The sequence below is a fragment of the Haliotis cracherodii genome, unplaced genomic scaffold (assembly GCF_022045235.1).
Source record: "Haliotis cracherodii isolate W230 unplaced genomic scaffold, xgHalCrac1.p SCAF_6, whole genome shotgun sequence".
Classification (NCBI taxonomy): Eukaryota; Metazoa; Mollusca; class Gastropoda; order Lepetellida; family Haliotidae; genus Haliotis; species Haliotis cracherodii.
The window spans coordinates 26,235,249-26,253,574 of record NW_027266319.1 but is presented as its reverse complement, the minus strand read 5'-3'; the positions used below and the strand labels follow the sequence as shown (position 1 = coordinate 26,253,574).

General features: G+C 46.7%; 2 protein-coding genes across 2 annotated transcripts; one reads left to right on the top strand and one right to left on the bottom strand.

Annotated features, from left to right (window-relative positions):
- Window positions 1–1,659: 1,659 nt before the first annotated feature.
- LOC139446329 (rhoptry surface protein CERLI2-like) lies at window positions 1,660–2,079 on the top strand. The gene has a single exon (XM_071227675.1). The coding sequence runs from the start codon at window positions 1,660–1,662 to the stop codon at window positions 2,077–2,079; it is 420 nt and encodes a 139-aa protein (XP_071083776.1).
- Window positions 2,080–3,914: 1,835 nt separating this feature from the next.
- LOC139446328 (uncharacterized) lies at window positions 3,915–14,463 on the bottom strand. Its single transcript, XM_071227674.1, has 4 exons — window positions 14,077–14,463; window positions 12,391–13,152; window positions 9,948–11,547; window positions 3,915–4,207 (listed from the first exon to the last, which is right to left on the bottom strand). The coding sequence occupies exons 1-4, from the start codon at window positions 14,461–14,463 to the stop codon at window positions 3,915–3,917; spliced, it is 3,042 nt and encodes a 1,013-aa protein (XP_071083775.1).
- Window positions 14,464–18,326: the final 3,863 nt, after the last annotated feature.

The window sequence follows — 18,326 nt, the reverse complement described above, 5'->3', positions numbered from 1 at the left end:
GCAAAGGTGTATCCCTCAGACTCGCCAGCATCCGAGAATTCGACACAAATGTTGAATTGTTTCTGTTGTGTATTGTGTGCCCGCAGTGATTACTTATAAAACAGGAGGCAAATACAATGTCTCACCTACTTTCATCAAACCACACTAAAACCGCCTACCGTACAAGAAGAGTGATCCAGATATGAATTAAACGGTTTAAGGTGTTTTGTGTTAACCTCTCGAAAGTGTAGTTTGTTCCCACGCATTTCCATTGCAGAAATAGTCGCATTAACATTAACACCAGATGTCGGTATCCGCTGTGTCTCGAGTGAGTGAATGAGTGAGTGAGTGGGTGAGTGAGTGAGTGAGTGAGTGAGTGAGTGAGTGAGTGAGTGAGTGAGTATGGTTTTACGCCGTTTTTAGCAATAATCCAACAATTCCACCCGTCTTCGGCGTGGCGAGCAAACGCTTTAACCACAAAGCTACCCCACCGCCCCGCCGAGTATCCAAGAACGTCAATTGAAGTATTAGTATTTAATGAATGTTGATGTTACATATGAATAATTATTATTGTTAATTGTATATTTTAGGCACACTATAGATGATAACACAAATAAAAGAAACTACACACGTTTTTCTAAGCATTTGAAGAGGTTAACACCTAAACACTATTAATACTTTCCTTGTTTCGATATCCTGTAAATATGTACATTTTTCTTGAACGTTACCCTGAAGTTCTCTCTGCAGTACATTGCTCTAAATACACAATTACGTAAGAGAATATATCAATGCATACGTTCATCCGATCAGACAGTTTGTCACAATCACGACAAATCAAAGTATGTTTTTTGAACTTTCAATGCGCGTCAGCTATATTTACAAATTCGTCATTTACATGATATCATAAAGCATAGACTTCAAACGACTCTGGCGTGTATTCTCAATAGATATTCTCATTCTTAAGAGAGTTTTTATAGTTTATGCGAGGTGTGTATTTGGTGCGATCAATAGCAATTACATTATATAACCGGTGTGAGGATGTCAGTTCTTTTCATGGCAGCAGTATTCGCCATTGTGGATTATCCCCTACTGAAAATAGATTGCCAAGATCTGAAGTTCAAAGTATGTGTAGATCTAACTGTTGAAAATATTTGCCAAGGTTCGAACAAGGTGATGGTACTACTTATCTTTCAATGTGTCAGTCGAAAAAAGTCTTAGAATGACATTTGTTTTACGTGAATAAAGACTGATTTGTACTTTAGTGGTATATTGTGGTATCTGAAACTGCGGTGCTAGGCACAGTGATACGAGAATCATAGTACTGGATGATCGGAACACAGATACTGGACAAAGATGCAGTGGACACAGAGGCACTGGACAGTGCGATATCTGACAATGGGGTACTGGATGGACACTGGGTACCCGGACAATGAGAAACTGGAAACGGAGACCCTGAAACGCTGAGATACTGGACACTGAGATACCGGACACTAAGAAACTGGAAACTGAGCACCTGGACACTGATGTACTGGACACTGATGAACTGGACACTGATGTACTGGACACTGATGTACTGGACACTGAGATACTGGACACTGAGATAATGGACACTGAGATAATGGACACTGGACACTGAGATACCGGACACTGAGAAACTGGAAACTGAGCACCTGGACACTGATGTACTGGGCACTGATGTACTGGACACTGATGTACTGGACACTGATGTACTGGACACTGAGATACTGGACACTGGACACTGAGATACTGGACACTGATGTACTGGACAATGAGATACTGGACACTGAGATACTGTACACTGATGTACTGGACACTGATGCACTGGACACTGATGTACTGGACACTGAGATACTGGACACTGATGTACTGTACACTGATGTACTGGACACTGATGCACTGGACACTGAGATACTGGACACTGATGTACTGGACACTGAGATACTGGACACTGAGATACTGGACACTGATGTACTGGACAATGAGATACTGGACACTAAGATACTGGACACTGAGATACTGGACACTGATGTACTGGACACTGAGATACTGGACACTGAGATACTGGACACTGGACACTGAGATACTGGACACTGAGATACTGGACACTGATGTACTAGACACTGAGATACTGGACACTGATGTACTGGACACTGAGATACTGGACACTGAGATACTGGACACTGATGTACTAGACACTGAGATACTGGACACTGATGTACTGGACACTGAGATACTGGACACTGAGATACTGTACACTGATGTACTGGACACTGAGATACTGGACTCTGATGTACTGGACACTGAGATACTGGACACTGAGATAATGGACACTGGACACTGAGATACTGGACACTGATGTACTGGACACTGAGATACTGGACACTGAGATACTGGACACTGAGATACCGGACACTGAGAAACTGGAAACTGAGCACCTGGACACTGATGTACTGGACACTGATGTACTGGACACTGATGTACTGGACACTGAGTTACTGGACACTGATGTACTGGACACTGAGATACTGGACACTGGACACTGAGATACTGGACACTGATGTACTGGACACTGAGATACTGGACACTGAGATACTGTACACTGATGTACTGGACACTGAGATACTGGACACTGATGTACTGGACACTGAGATACTGGACACTGAGATACTGGACACTGGACACTGAGATACTGGACACTGAGATACTGGACACTGATGTACTGGACACTGAGATACTGGACACTGATGTACTGGACACTGAGATACTGGAAACTGAGATACTGGACACTGATGTACTGGACAATGAGATACTGGACACTAAGATACTGGACACTGAGATACTGGACACTGATGTACTGGACACTGAGATACTGGACACTGAGATACTGGATACTGGACACTGAGATACTGGACACTGGACACTGAGATACTGGACACTGAGATACTGGACACTGATGTACTGGACACTGAGATACTGGACACTGATGTACTGGACACTGAGATACTGGACACTGAGATACTGGACACTGATGTACTGGACAATGAGATACTGGACACTAAGATACTGGACACTGATGTACTGGACACTGAGACACTGGACACTGGACACCGAGATACTGGACACTAAGATACTGGACACTGATGTACTGGACACTGATGTACTGGACACTGAGATACTGGACACTGGACACCGAGATACTGTACACTGAGATACTGGACACCGAGACACTGGACACTGAGATACTGGACACTGAGATACTGGACACTGATGTACTGGACACTGAGATACTGGACACTGATGTACTGGACACTGAGATACTGGACACTGATGTACTGGACACTGAGATACTGGACACTGAGATACTGGACACTCATGTACTGGACAATGAGATACTGGACACTAAGATACTGGACACTGAGATACTGGACACTGATGTACTGGACACTGAGATACTGGACACTGGACACCGAGATACTGGACACTGATGTACTGGGCACTGAGATACTGGACACTGAGATACTGGACACTGGGATATCAGACACTGAGAAACTGGAAACTGAGCACCTGGTAACTGAGACACTGAAACACTGAGATACTGGACACTGGACACTGAGATACTGGACACTGGACACTGAGATACTGGACACTAAGACGCTGGACGTATTGGACAATGAGATACAGGATACTGAGGTCAGTTTTCTAAACAAATCATGTTTAAAAAGGGGAAAACAAGATTCCAATAGTTCGAAAAGGATATAATCAAACTCAACCATTACGATAAAGCTGACATAAAATTATAACCACCATCACTGTAGCACCACAACCACTATCACTGCCACCACAACCACCACTTTCACTGCTACCACCGCCACAACTGCTTCCACTACTATAATTACCAACAACAACACCACCACCTAAACTATCACTGCCACCACCACCACCACCACCACATTAACCACTATCACTGCCACCACCACAACCACAAACACTATCACTGCCATCACCAAGACCACTATCACTGCCACCACCACAACCACAAACACTACCACTGCCATCACCACCACCACCACCACCACCATTATCACTGCCACCACCACAATCACTATCACTGCCACCACCACAACCACAAACACTATCACTGCCACCACTACAACAACAACTACTACTGCTAGAACTACTACTGCTTCAATAGGTGTTAATGATGATACTTAAACATGAAAAAAGAGCATTAATTGTTGATTTCACTTGCTGCATTGTCAGTACCTCATTCACTGGATTGTCTGGTCCAGACTTGATAATTTACAGACCGCCGTCATATAGCTGGAATATTGTTCAGTGCGGCGTTAAACAACAAACCAAACCAAACCAAACCAAAACCTTATTTGTCTGCTGGCTATAAAACAGCCTAGGACAGGTCTTGCCTTATGAGGCAAATCTCAGAGGAGTCCGAAGAAACAATCAGTGTAATGTTAATAGCTGCCCTTATAATACGTATAAAACCAATATATTATCCGGGTGTTGGTGGCGTTAAAAGTGATGAGGCTATATATCTGAAGGAGGAAACCTTGGGTTGCTAAGTTCATGATGGGGATGTATATACAGGATGGAGGTAGACGGTGTGTGATTTTATAATTAGTCACCACAGTTCAACCACGGAATCTGGTTCAGATGATAAGAAATGCGATTTGACGCTATCATTTGCATATATCAAATTATTGAATGAAATTTGCTTGTTTTACAGACAAGATTAGTCCAATTACATGGCCAGGTAAAAGTAACATAATGCAAGTTTGACAAGGTTGAATCGTCATCAGAGATTGCGTTGATTCGCTTCTGATTGAATATTGCCTAAAGCAGTGACTCTGGACATTGAGTGTCGGGTAGCCTAGTTATTAAAGCGTTCGCTCGTCACGCCGAAGCCCCGAGTTCGATTCCCGACATGGGTACAATGTGTGAAGCCCATTTCTGGTGTCCCCCGTCGTAATATTGCTGGAATACTGCTAAAAACGGCGTAAAACCTCACTCACTCACTGAGTGAGATTTCTCAGTTCGCTATACACATCACTAATTAGTGGTAGTGATCACATATCAGTTCGCTATATACGTTAGTTCGCTGTAGAGAGTCCGTTATGAAAATAAAATTATGTATGATAATCTATAGGAGATAAATCGGGGATTTTTTAACAGTTCGTTGTATCCGTGTGTTCGCTCTATCCGTGTTCTACTGTATTTTAAATGATTTTGAATTTTGAATACATAAGCAGTCTTTTGCCAAAATGTTGAATGTGCCCATAATTCCTGTTGATCGTTGATGGCTGATCACTGACCGATGATCGCTGAACGTGTACCTAAAATATATCCCAATTAAGGAAAAAGGTGAAATTACTTTGAAATGTTCACTCAAGTGAGTGAGCGTGGGAGTTGGACATAACGCCACTTTTAAGAGTAATTCACTTGCAACCCGATGTGACACGCCAGTGTGGAAGAAAATATCCAACTGCTGTAAAACTGAGTTCTAAAAACGAAATGCCATACGACAAAACCTTTTAAATACATCTCCTTTGAACATCTAATTACGTGACTACACAGCTAGTTAATAATGTTTTGAAAAGAAGCGAAAGTCAAGGATTCCCAACAAAGTACATATCAATTGTATGGACCACTTATTGATAAATCAAGACCGCCAAAGACATTCCACCTCTCTTGCATGTGCATTTGTCAAAGAAACATTTGTATTGTACATCTTACATTGACTTGTAAGAGTGTGAGTCGATTATTCAATGTTTTCCCTTTTTGCTGAGGGAAATTGCACTTCAAGAAGCATCATCAAATACAATATTAAAATCTGCCATGTTTGATTCATGAAGCACCAACAAGGGAATTCTGTTTGATATTACACTTTAATTTTGAATCCAATCTGAAGGAGCCTTTCAATGGTAGTCATCTTCTCTTTATTTCATTACATCTGTAATTCACACTCATATAAAGCTAATTCCGACGCTTGTGGGCACATTCTGACACCAAATGTCATGTTGAGGAGAAAAACAGCTTTGTGGGTATGAGTGAACAGGCAGGGGAACCTGTTTGTCTTATGTTCATTCTCCTTACTTGTCGGGTTAGAATTGATCCCCGGTACCTATGCTGGCCATAAAAGGATCGGATGGTCAGGCTCGGTCCTAGGAGGTCATCACACCCAAATGACGTGGACGTGTCCCAATATTAAACCCATGAATATCCGGGTTAGAATAGGTCTTCAGCAACACATGCTAGCCGTAAGAGGCGAATGTGTTTGTCGCAATAAGCGAATAACGGTATCGGGTGGTCAGGCTCGCTGACCTGTTTGATGCGTGTCATCGTGTCCAGATCAGACTCGATTATTTACAGACATTTACAAACATATGAACGAACGAATTAAGGGGCCATAGAGGAGTCCCTTTTTACCCACCAGAATAATACTGAAATATGCTTAATTGTATATTTAATAGAGAATAAATACACCATAACATTAACATTGTCAAACATGACAAAATAACACCTAAACACTATTAATACTTTACGTGATTCGAAAACCTGGAAAACTGTACATTTTCCTTAAACGTCACCCTGAAGTTCTGGGCTGCCCTACATTGGTCTGAATACACAATTACGTAAGCGAATAGATCAGTGCAAACATTCATCCGATCAGACAGATATAGCATGTTGCAATCACGACAAATCAAAGTATGTTTTTGTACTTTCAATGCGCGTTGATTTAATGGCTATGCCAAACACGAATTCCTTTTTATCTTAAAACCTTAACCAAGGCGTCAGCGGTATTTGCAAATTCGTCATGTATATGATATCATAAAGCATAGACTTCAAACGACTCTGTCATGTATTCTCATTAAAGTAGGACTTCTTAACAGTGTTTTTGTAGTTTATGCGAGGTGTATATTTGGCGCGATCAATAGAAATTACATCATATAACCGGTGTGCGGATGTCAGTTCCTTTCATGGCAGCGGTATTTGTCATTGTGGATTATCGCCTACTGAAAATAGATTGCCAAGATCTGAAGTTTAAAGTATATAATGAAGACATGCTGAACCACGACTACACTGTAGGTGAGCCAAGAAAGCCTTCACACGGTTGTGATATCTAAAATCTTGGACTGGACGGACCCCTGTGAACATCGTGATGACACTAAATGATCGTTAATAGCGTTAGTTGCGACTTGTGTTAAAATGACTTTTGTTTTATGTGAACTGAAGGTTGATCTGTACTTTAGCGGATTACTGGAGACCGACCACGGACACTGAGATACTGGACACACAGCGTACAATCTCCAGAGGCACTGGATTCTGAAGCAATGGTCACTGAAGTATCGAGGTCCTGCACATTGAGCATGGACACTGGCCATGAGTACCTGACACTGAGATGCTAGACACGGTATGCGAACAGACACTGACATTGTGACACTGAGGCACTGAACCCATGGGTGCCTGTAAATGAGACACTGGACGCAGTGGTTCTGAACGCTGGGTTACTGGACACAGGGCTACTGAAGACAATTGACACTTTAGGACTGGACGCTTTGGTATTTGACACTGTGGCTCTGGACTCTGCACTGAGAAAATGGATGAAGGGGTACATGGAACCGGAACTGATACATAGAGTCTGCACATTGATGTACTTGACACCAAGGCACCAACGCACCATTGTGGGACTGAGGGACTGGGGTACCTGACATTGGTGCACTGAGGGACTGGGTACCTGACACTGGTGCACTGAGGGACTGAGGTACCTTACACTGGTGCACTGAGGGGCTGAGGTACCTGACACTGGTGCACTGAGGGGCTGAGGTACCTGACACTGGTGCACTGACGGACTGGGGTACCTGACACTGGTGTACTGAGGGACTGGGGTACCTTACACTGGTGTACTGAGGGACTGGGGTACCTGTCACTGGTGAACTGAGGGGCTGAGGTACCTGACACTGGTGCACTGAGGGGCTGAGGTACCTGACACTGGTGCACTGACGGACTGGGGTACCCGACATTGGTGCACTGAGGGACTGAGGTACCTGACACTGGTGTACTGAGGGACTGAGGTACCTGACACTGGTGCACTGAGGGACTGGGGTACCTGACACTGGTGCACTGAGGGACTGAGGTACCTGACACTGGTGCACTGACGGACTGGGGTACCTGACACTGGTGCACTGAGGGACTGAGGTACCTGACACTGGTGCACTGACGGACTGGGGTACCTGACACTGGTGCACTGAGGGACTGGGGTACCTGACATTGGTGCACTGAGGGACTGGGGTACCTGACACTGGTGTACTGAGGGACTGGGGTACCTGACATTGGTGCACTGAGGGACTGGGGTACCTGACACTGGTGCACTGAGGGACTGGGGTACCTGACATTGGTGCACTGAGGGACTGAGGTACCTGACACTGGTGCACTGACGGACTGGGGTACCTGACACTGGTGCACTGAGGGACTGGGGTACCTGACACTGGTGCACTGAGGGACTGGGGTACCCGACATTGGTGCACTGAGGGACTGGGTACCTGACACTGGTGTACTGAGGGACTGGGGTACCCGACACTGGTGCACTGAGGGACTGGGGTACCTGACACTGGTGCACTAAGGGACTGAGGTACCTGACACTGGTGACACTGAGGGACTGGGGTACCTGACACTGGTGTACTGAGGGACTGGGGTACCTGACATTGGTGCACTGAGGGACTGGGTACCTGACACTGGTGCACTAAGGGACTGGGTACCTGACACTGGTGTACTGAGGGACTGGGGTACCTGACACTGGTGCACTGAGGGACTGGGGTACCTGACACTGGTGTACTGAGGGACTGAGGTACCTGACACTGGTGACACTGAGGGACTGGGGTACCTGACACTGGTGTACTGAGGGACTGGGGTACGTGACACTGGTGTACTGAGGGACTGGGGTACCCGACACTGGTGCACTGAGGGACTGGGGTACCTGACACTGGTGTACTGAGGGACTGGGGTACCTGACACTGGTGTACTGAGGGACTGGGGTACCTGACACTGGTGTACTGAGGGACTGGGTACCTGACACTGGTGCACTGAAGGACTGGGTACCTGACACTGGTGTACTGAGGGACTGGGGTACCTGACACTGGTGTACTGAGGGACTGAGGTACCTGACACTGGTGACACTGAGGGACTGGGGTACCTGACACTGGTGTACTGAGGGACTGGGGTACGTGACACTGGTGTACTGAGGGACTGGGGTACCCGACACTGGTGCACTGAGGGACTGGGGTACCTGACACTGGTGTACTGAGGGACTGGGGTACCTGACACTGGTGTACTGAGGGACTGGGGTACCTGACACTGGTGTACTGAGGGATTGGGTACCTGACACTGGTGCACTGAGGGACTGGGTACCTGACACTGGTGTACTGAGGGACTGGGGTACCTGACACTGGTGTACTGAGGGACTGGGGTACCTGACACTGGTGTACTGAGGGACTGGGGTACCCGACACTGGTGTACTGAGGGACTGGGGTACCTGACACTGGTGCACTGACGGACTGAGGTACCTGACACTGGTGTACTGAGGGACTGGGGTACCTGACACTGGTGTACTGAGGGACTGGGGTACCTGACACTGGTGTACTGAGGGACTGGGGTACCTGACACTGGTGCACTGAGGGACTGAGGTACCTTACATTGGTGCACTGAGGGGCTGAGGTACCTGATACTGATGCACTGAGGGACTGGGGTACCCGACACTGGTGCACTGACGGACTGGGGTACCTGACACTGGTGCACTGAGGGACTGGGGTACTTGACACTGGTGCACTGAGGGACTGGGGTACCTGACACTGATGCACTGAGGGACTGAGGTACCTGACACTGATGCACTGAGGGACTGAGGTACCTGACACTGATGCACTGAGGGACTGAGGTACCTGACACTGATGCACTGAGGGACTGAGGTACCTGACACTGGTGCACTGAGGGACTGAGGTACCTGACACTGATGCACTGAGGGACTGGGGTACCCGACACTGGTGCACTGACGGACTGGGGTACGTGACACTGATGCACTGAGGGACTGGGGTACTTGACACTGTGCACTGAGGGACTGGGGTACTTGACACTGATGCACTGACGGACTGGGGTACTTGACACTGTGCACTGACGGACTGGGGTACTTGACACTGTGCACTGACGGACTGGGGTACCCGACACTGGTGCACTGACGGACTGGGGTACGTGACACTGGTGTACTGAGGGACTGGGGTACGTGACACTGATGCACTGAGGGACTGGGGTACCTGACACTGGTGCACTGAGGGACTGGGGTACCTGACACTGGTGTACTGACGGACTGGGGTACGTGACACTGGTGTACTGAGGGACTGGGGTACCCGACACTGGTGCACTGACGGACTGGGGTACCCGACACTGGTGCACTGAGGGACTGAGGTACCCGACACTGATGCACTGACGGACTGGGGTACCCGACACTGGTGCACTGAGGGACTGGGGTACCTGACACTGGTGCACTGAGGGACTGAGGTACCCGACACTGATGCACTGACGGACTGGGGTACCCGACACTGGTGCACTGAGGGACTGGGGTACCTGACACTGGTGCACTAAAGGACTGGGGTACCTGACACTGGTGCACTGACGGACTGGGGTACCTGACACTGGTGCACTGAGGGACTGAGGTACCCGACACTGATGCACTGACGGACTGGGGTACCCGACACTGGTGCACTGAGGGACTGGGGTACCTGACACTGGTGCACTGAGGGACTGGGGTACCCGACACTGGTGCACTGAGGGACTGAGGTACCCGACACTGATGCACTGACGGACTGGGGTACCCGACACTGGTGCACTGAGGGACTGGGGTACCTGACACTGGTGCACTGAGGGACTGAGGTACCCGACACTGATGCACTGACGGACTGGGGTACCCGACACTGGTGCACTGAGGGACTGGGGTACCTGACACTGGTGCACTAAAGGACTGGGGTACCTGACACTGGTGCACTGACGGACTGGGGTACCTGACACTGATGCACTGACGGACTGGGGTACCCGACACTGATGCACTGACGGACTGGGGTACCCGACACTGGTGCACTGAGGGACTGGGGTACCTGACACTGGTGCACTGAGGGACTGGGGTACCCGACACTGGTGCACTGAGGGACTGAGGTACCCGACACTGATGCACTGACGGACTGGGGTACCCGACACTGGTGCACTGAGGGACTGGGGTACCTGACACTGGTGCACTGAGGGACTGAGGTACCCGACACTGATGCACTGACGGACTGGGGTACCCGACACTGGTGCACTGAGGGACTGGGGTACCTGACACTGGTGCACTGAGGGACTGGGGTACCCGACACTGGTGCACTGAGGGACTGAGGTACCCGACACTGATGCACTGACGGACTGGGGTACCCGACACTGGTGCACTGAGGGACTGGGGTACCTGACACTGGTGCACTGAGGGACTGAGGTACCCGACACTGATGCACTGACGGACTGGGGTACCCGACACTGGTGCACTGAGGGACTGGGGTACCTGACACTGGTGCACTAAAGGACTGGGGTACCTGACACTGGTGCACTGACGGACTGGGGTACCTGACACTGGTGCACTGACGGACTGGGGTACCCGACACTGGTGCACTGACGGACTGGGGTACCTGACACTGATGCACTAAAGGACTGGGGTACCTGACACTGGTGCACTAAAGGACTGGGGTACCTGACACTGGTGCACTGAGGGACTGAGGTACCTGACACTGGTGTACTGAGGGACTGGGTACCTGACACTGGTGCACTGAGGGACTGGGTACCTGACACTGGTGTACTGAGGGACTGGGGTACTTGACACTGGTGCACTGAGGGACTGGGTACCTGACACTGGTGCACTGAGGTACTGAGGTACCTTACATTGGTGCACTGAGGGACTGGGGTACCTGACACTGATGCACTGAGGGACTGGGGTACCTGACACTGGTGCACTGAGGGACTGAGGTACCTGACACTGGTGCACTGAGGGACTGGGGTACCTGACACTGATGCACTGAGGGACTGAGGTACCTGACACTGGTGTACTGACGGACTGGGGTACCTGACACTGGTGCACTGACGGACTGGGGTACCTGACACTGGTGCACTGAGGGACTGGGGTACCTGACACTGGTGTACTGAGGGACTGGGGTACCTGACACTGGTGCACTGAGGGACTGGGGTACCTGACATTGGTGCACTGACGGACTGGGGTACCTGACACTGGTGCACTGAGGGACTGGGGTACCTGACACTGGTGTACTAAGGGACTGGGGTACCTGACACTGGTGCACTGAGGGACTGAGGTACCTGACACTGGTGCACTGAGGGACTGGGGTACCTGACACTGATGCACTGAGGGACTGGGGTACCTGACACTGGTGTACTGAGGGACTGGGGTACCTGACACTGGTGCACTAAGGGACTGGGGTACCTGACACTGGTGCACTGAGGGACTGAGGTACCTGACACTGGTGCACTGAGGGACTGGGTACCTGACACTGGTGCACTGAGGTACTGAGGTACCTTACATTGGTGCACTGAGGGACTGGGGTACCTCTCACTGGTGCACTGAGGGACTGGGGTACCTGACACTGGTGTACTGACGGACTGGGGTACGTGACACTGGTGCACTGAGGGACTGGGGTACGTGACACTGGTGCACTGAGGGACTGGGGTACTTGACACTGGTGCACTGAGGGACTGGGGTACCCGACACTGGTGCACTGAGGGACTGGGGTACTTGACACTGGTGCACTGACGGACTGGGGTACTTGACACTGTGCACTGACGGACTGGGGTACCCGACACTGGTGCACTGACGGACTGGGGTACCTGACACTGGTGCACTGAGGGACTGGGGTACTTGACACTGGTGCACTGAGGGACTGAGGTACCTGACACTGGTGCACTGAGGGACTGAGGTACTTGACACTGGTGCACTGAGGGACTGGGGTACCCGACACTGGTGCACTGAGGGACTGGGGTACTTGACACTGATGCACTGAGGGACTGGGTACCTGACACTGGTGTACTGAGGGACTGGGTACCTGACACTGGTGTACTGAAGGACTAAGGTTCAAATTATCAACGTTTATCACGTGGAACATAGGGTCACGTAGATTGTCATGAGAACCCAAGTATACAAATCAGAGCGAATTCTTTGATTACGGGCACACAAGAGTCGACGGTAGCTGGTATATGACACGCTTACCTTTTCGCGAACACCTGGTTTCATTACTATTTAATAGTGATTCATAAACACATGCCCATGATAAAGTCGGAATGATACAATCAAATCTGCTTTATGTAGTTATTTCTTATGGATATGGAAAGGGTTTTACTGAATGTAAGGCCCACGGACACTTCAGTATTGTCCAACTGGAAACTGGGAATCAGACTCAGAATGAAGTTAATGTCTGAGGTGAATGACTTCGGGGACAGAATCCGACAAGCATCCTTGAATAATCAGATAATATTGCAAGGATAAGTTAATAATGTGTCTACCAAGACAGACATATTTTGTTATGTATGCTAATACATAACCTTGTTTGATAGTATGAAACCATTGATGAATTCCAGGTACAGGGACCATTGAATAAACTTCCAAAATGCGACTACATGTTCGTTAATGAAAAAGGATATGGTAAAAAGGGAATGTAAATAGGTTCAGTTGACGATAACGCCAAACATCTCAACCTATGACGACAAATAGGGGGTAAACGTTTTATCCATTTAACGTATGTTAATGTTTTGCCAGTGTGATGGCTGCTGTGTAGTAGGTACTGGGTACTAGTACTTGTGCCTTGTGATGGGTACTGGCTACTGGGTCATTGTGCCTTGTGCTGGGTACTAGGTATTGGGTCACTGTGCCTAGTGCTGGGTACTAGCTACTGGGTCATTGTGCCTAGTGCTGGGTATTAGCTACTGGGTCACTGTGCCTTGTGCTGGGTACTAGGTATTGGGTCATTGTGCCTAGTGCTGGGTACTAGTTACTGGGTCATTGTGCCTTGTGCTTGGTACTAGGTACTGGGTCACTGTTGTCTTGTGTTGGGTATTAGGAACTGGGTCACTGTGCCTTGTGCTTGGTACTAGGTACTGGGTCATTGTTGTCTTGTGTTGGGTATTAGGAACTGGGTCATTGTGCCTTGTGCTTGGTACTAGGTACTGGGTCATTGTTGTCTTGTGTTGGGTATTAGGAACTGGGTCATTGTGCCTTGTGCTTGGTACTAGGTACTGGGTCATTGTTGTCTTGTGTTGGGTATTAGGAACTGGGTCATTGTGCCTTGTGCTTGGTACTAGGTACTGGGTCATTGTTGTCTTGTGTTGGGTATTAGGAACTGGGTCATTGTGACTTGTGTTGGGTACTAGGTACTGGGTCATTGTTGTCTTGTGTTGGGTATTAGGAACTGGGTCATTGTGCCTTGTGCTGGGTACTAGGTATTGGGTCATTGAGCCTAGTGTTGGGTACTAGCTACTGGTTCACTGTGCCTTGTGATTGGTACTAGCTACTGGGTCATTGTGCCTTGTGTTTGGTACTAGCTACTGGGTTCATGGTGCCTTGTGCTGGGTACTAGCTATTGGGTTCATTTTGCCTTGTGCTTGGTACTAGCTACTGGGTTCATTGTGCCTTGTGCTGGATACTAGGTACTAGGCCCTTGTTTACGTGTTCTGTGTTGTAGGTATTTGGTAATTGGCGCCTTGTGCTGAGTTCTAGGTCATTGGTGCCCTGTGCTGTGTACTAGCTACTGGGTTCATGGTGCCTTGTGCTGGGTACTAGCTATTGGGTTCATGGTGCCTTGTGCTGGATACTAGGTACTAAGTACCATTGTTTCCTTGTTCTGGGTTGTAGGTATTACGTAATTGGCGCCTTGTGCTGAGTTCTAGGTCATTGGTGCCCTGTGCTGTGTACTAGCTACTTGATCCTTGGTGCCTTGTGCTAGGTACCAGGTACTAGGCGCTGGAAACATTACTCAGTGCGAATACATGGTACAGTGTGTTAGATGGTACTAGATGTCAGTCAGTTGTCAAAATGTTCCGCTTTTATAACCATGCCTATCATTAATGTGCAAATTATTTACCACACGCGTTTAAAATCACCCAGAGCTCCACGATGAATTACAATCAATTTGTTACAAAACTTTATCCAGTGTTCTCTACCACAACTGCCCTGTATTCGACATTGTGGCAATTTCAATGCCGCAACATACATTTACAGCGGCCGAATCGCAAAGAACGTACAGTGGAACTATACGTGTGTGTGTGTGTAAAATCCACTTATTACATATTTATAAGAATTTTTGCTCCAGCTACCTCATCAGAGTATATGCATGCAGTAGGAGAATCATCCTACTCACAAAATATTCCTTTTTTAGGGAATAATAAATATTGTTAATGTGACAACGCAATAGAACACAATAATTTTTTGATGGAACAATGGATATTTATAACCACAGACAAATAAACAATATGTCTAGAAAGTACACATACACCAATTCTTCAACAGCGATAAATGTCAACCATACCCGAAAAAGTAATACATTTTCAACATATGAATGTTTGACATATGAGTTATTAATCCGTTAAGACCAATGCTAATGGTTATTGCAGATGAACCTCACAATATGAACGTCATTTGTAGCTTGTAGTTCTTACGGAGGTCCTCAAAATGTATTAGATATCTTGGACACAGTTAATGAAATTAGAATGTAATTCGATTCATGAGTTAAATCAAATTAGCTTTTTAACATTATTTGATTAGCAATCAGTTAACATTTACTTCTTAATGTCAAGTCGTGTTAAGCTGTTATGATTAGCTGGTCATCCCTCAGTCGAGAGTTGATAACTATCATTAACTCCATCATGACGGCGTCCTTACTTTTGTAAAGTTCATTAATATACTTTACTCTTACCTTCAACCTGTTAAAATTATAAAACAAACATACGATGAACTACATGTCGTATCTAAGTAGATAAAAAATAGAAAAAAAATCAAATTGTACCTAACGCATCTCAATTCCGAAATTTACTTGATTAAAAGTAAAATTATCCAAAAACATTTCCAACCTGATAGATTGAAACTGCCTGCTATCCTTTAATCAAGCGAAATTACTCCTCCTTCAATGTTCCTATGTATACGCATCAGAGCTCTACCACGACGTTTTAATTCATGGTTGAAACGTGTGCATTAATCTTTGAGTCGTGTTGACCAAAGGCCTGCTTCCTAAAGGTCATCAGTGGTCACCATCTCCTCCTGCACCCAATACCTTAGCCATTCATCATATATGACCGTTGTTTCATGTTGCAAGATGATACATGGGCTACACGCTGAGACGCCACAATCACGTCTTGTTAATCTTCCTTAGCTGCTAATTAAGTCCGGGTTTATTAAATACTGACCATGAAGGCGACCCTACCAGAGACATGTTGCCACCCCACCCCCCATCCCCAGGCAGCCCAACCCCCTTCCCCAGCCACCATCTCGTAAAACATCCACGTTGCAGTGTGTACCGTCTGAACAGCATGGTGTTTTGAACCACAGAAAACATATTCTACAGGAGTTTCTTGATTAGGCATCATCTCTCTTAAATTATAGTTTACTTATTGACAGATAGGCGATCTCATGATAAATTCATATCCTGAACAAGATGACACCCATTACGCATAACCTCTACGATACATTGAACTGGCTATGCAGGATCCGGAATAAGTAATACATTGATTTAGCGAGTGTACATTTGTTGACCTGTTTGCTGTTTGGTCTTCGTTCTCAGTCTTAATTATGTAGTTTTGCTGTCATAAATCAGGCTTTAATCGACGTGTTAGAATAACCTTGGTTTATAGCTTATTTATGTCAATATATATTAGCAAGTCCATATTTAATGAATATAAGGTGTCCTTGTGAATATTATGTTAACAGATGGCTCGCATCAAACAAATCGTTTGAAGTTGACTTACCATCAATGATGAATACTGCTGATCTTATGATGAAACAGATAAAAGATTCCGACTGAATAATAAGCAAGTGTTTATGTATCACTTTCAAATAGTGATACCAGGTGTTCCAGAAAAGGTTAACGTATCCTGCCCCACCGGTGGCACCCGTCACAAACACATGCAAAGGCAAGTCAATTGTTCATCCCTAGAAAAACACGGTAACATATAATACATGTCAAAATAGGAAACTGCAAGGAACATAACTTTTGTCATTGTCAAATTTGGACTAATTGATAGTGAGTCATTGACACGTGCTCATGATACAGTCGAAATCGTTAGCAGAGATTCCTTGTGCCTTACGAAAGGGTTTTGTAGCTCTGTCAGTCGTTGGGTATGGTTCGATGGCTTCCGAAAATATTTCTTTACATTACCACTTATATCAAGGTGTTCGTGAGACATGCAGCCTTTTGCTGTAGGTAGAAAACAATCAAGTGTAAACACTGCCCCAAGAAAGCGTGATACATGTGTACATACACCTATTTCCCAAAGTATCAAGAAACACTCAAGTGGCTACTTTCTCTTATGACAGCCACGTGTTGGTGTAATGTATCTAGCATTGCTCTTAAAGTACACGATTCCCCTAATGCAGCTGAGGACAGGAAACAATGATCCTAAAAACATGGTATTCACTGTGATCTTTGACATATATAGTTTGGGGTTAAGTGTATTGGCATAAGCATTGCATACCATACACACGTGATGAATTAATTGTTAGATATGTTTACATGTTCACGATTCAAGTTTAATGTGTTATATTATGTAACCAGATATGCATTAACTTTTCGTTTGTATTACCTAAATTGAAGCTGAAGAACTTCAGTATTGAGTTCGAGCTGGTGTTCAACAGACATGAATAATAAACGCATCCACGAAATAAAGTGAACAGATATCATACATGTAGAACTGTGTGTTTGTTTGTCGTTTAACGCTGCACTAAGCACCATTCGAGATGTATGACGGCGGCCTGCAAATAGTCGAGTCTGGACCAGATAATCCAGTGATTAATACGAGTAACTATCCTCGATATCAACGCTATCAACAAGGTCACCGAACCTGACCACCGATCCATCAAGTCGCTTCTTAAGCCCAGCACAGGGTGCTTAAGACATACTCTCATCCCCGCGGGGACGGACACAGGGGAAGGTCGAGAGGTACAGTACTGTAATCCTTTATATGTGTAATCATCGGGAATTCAGCAACCGTTCACTCTGTCTTGCGACTTCGATAAATATTTAATCCTTACACATATG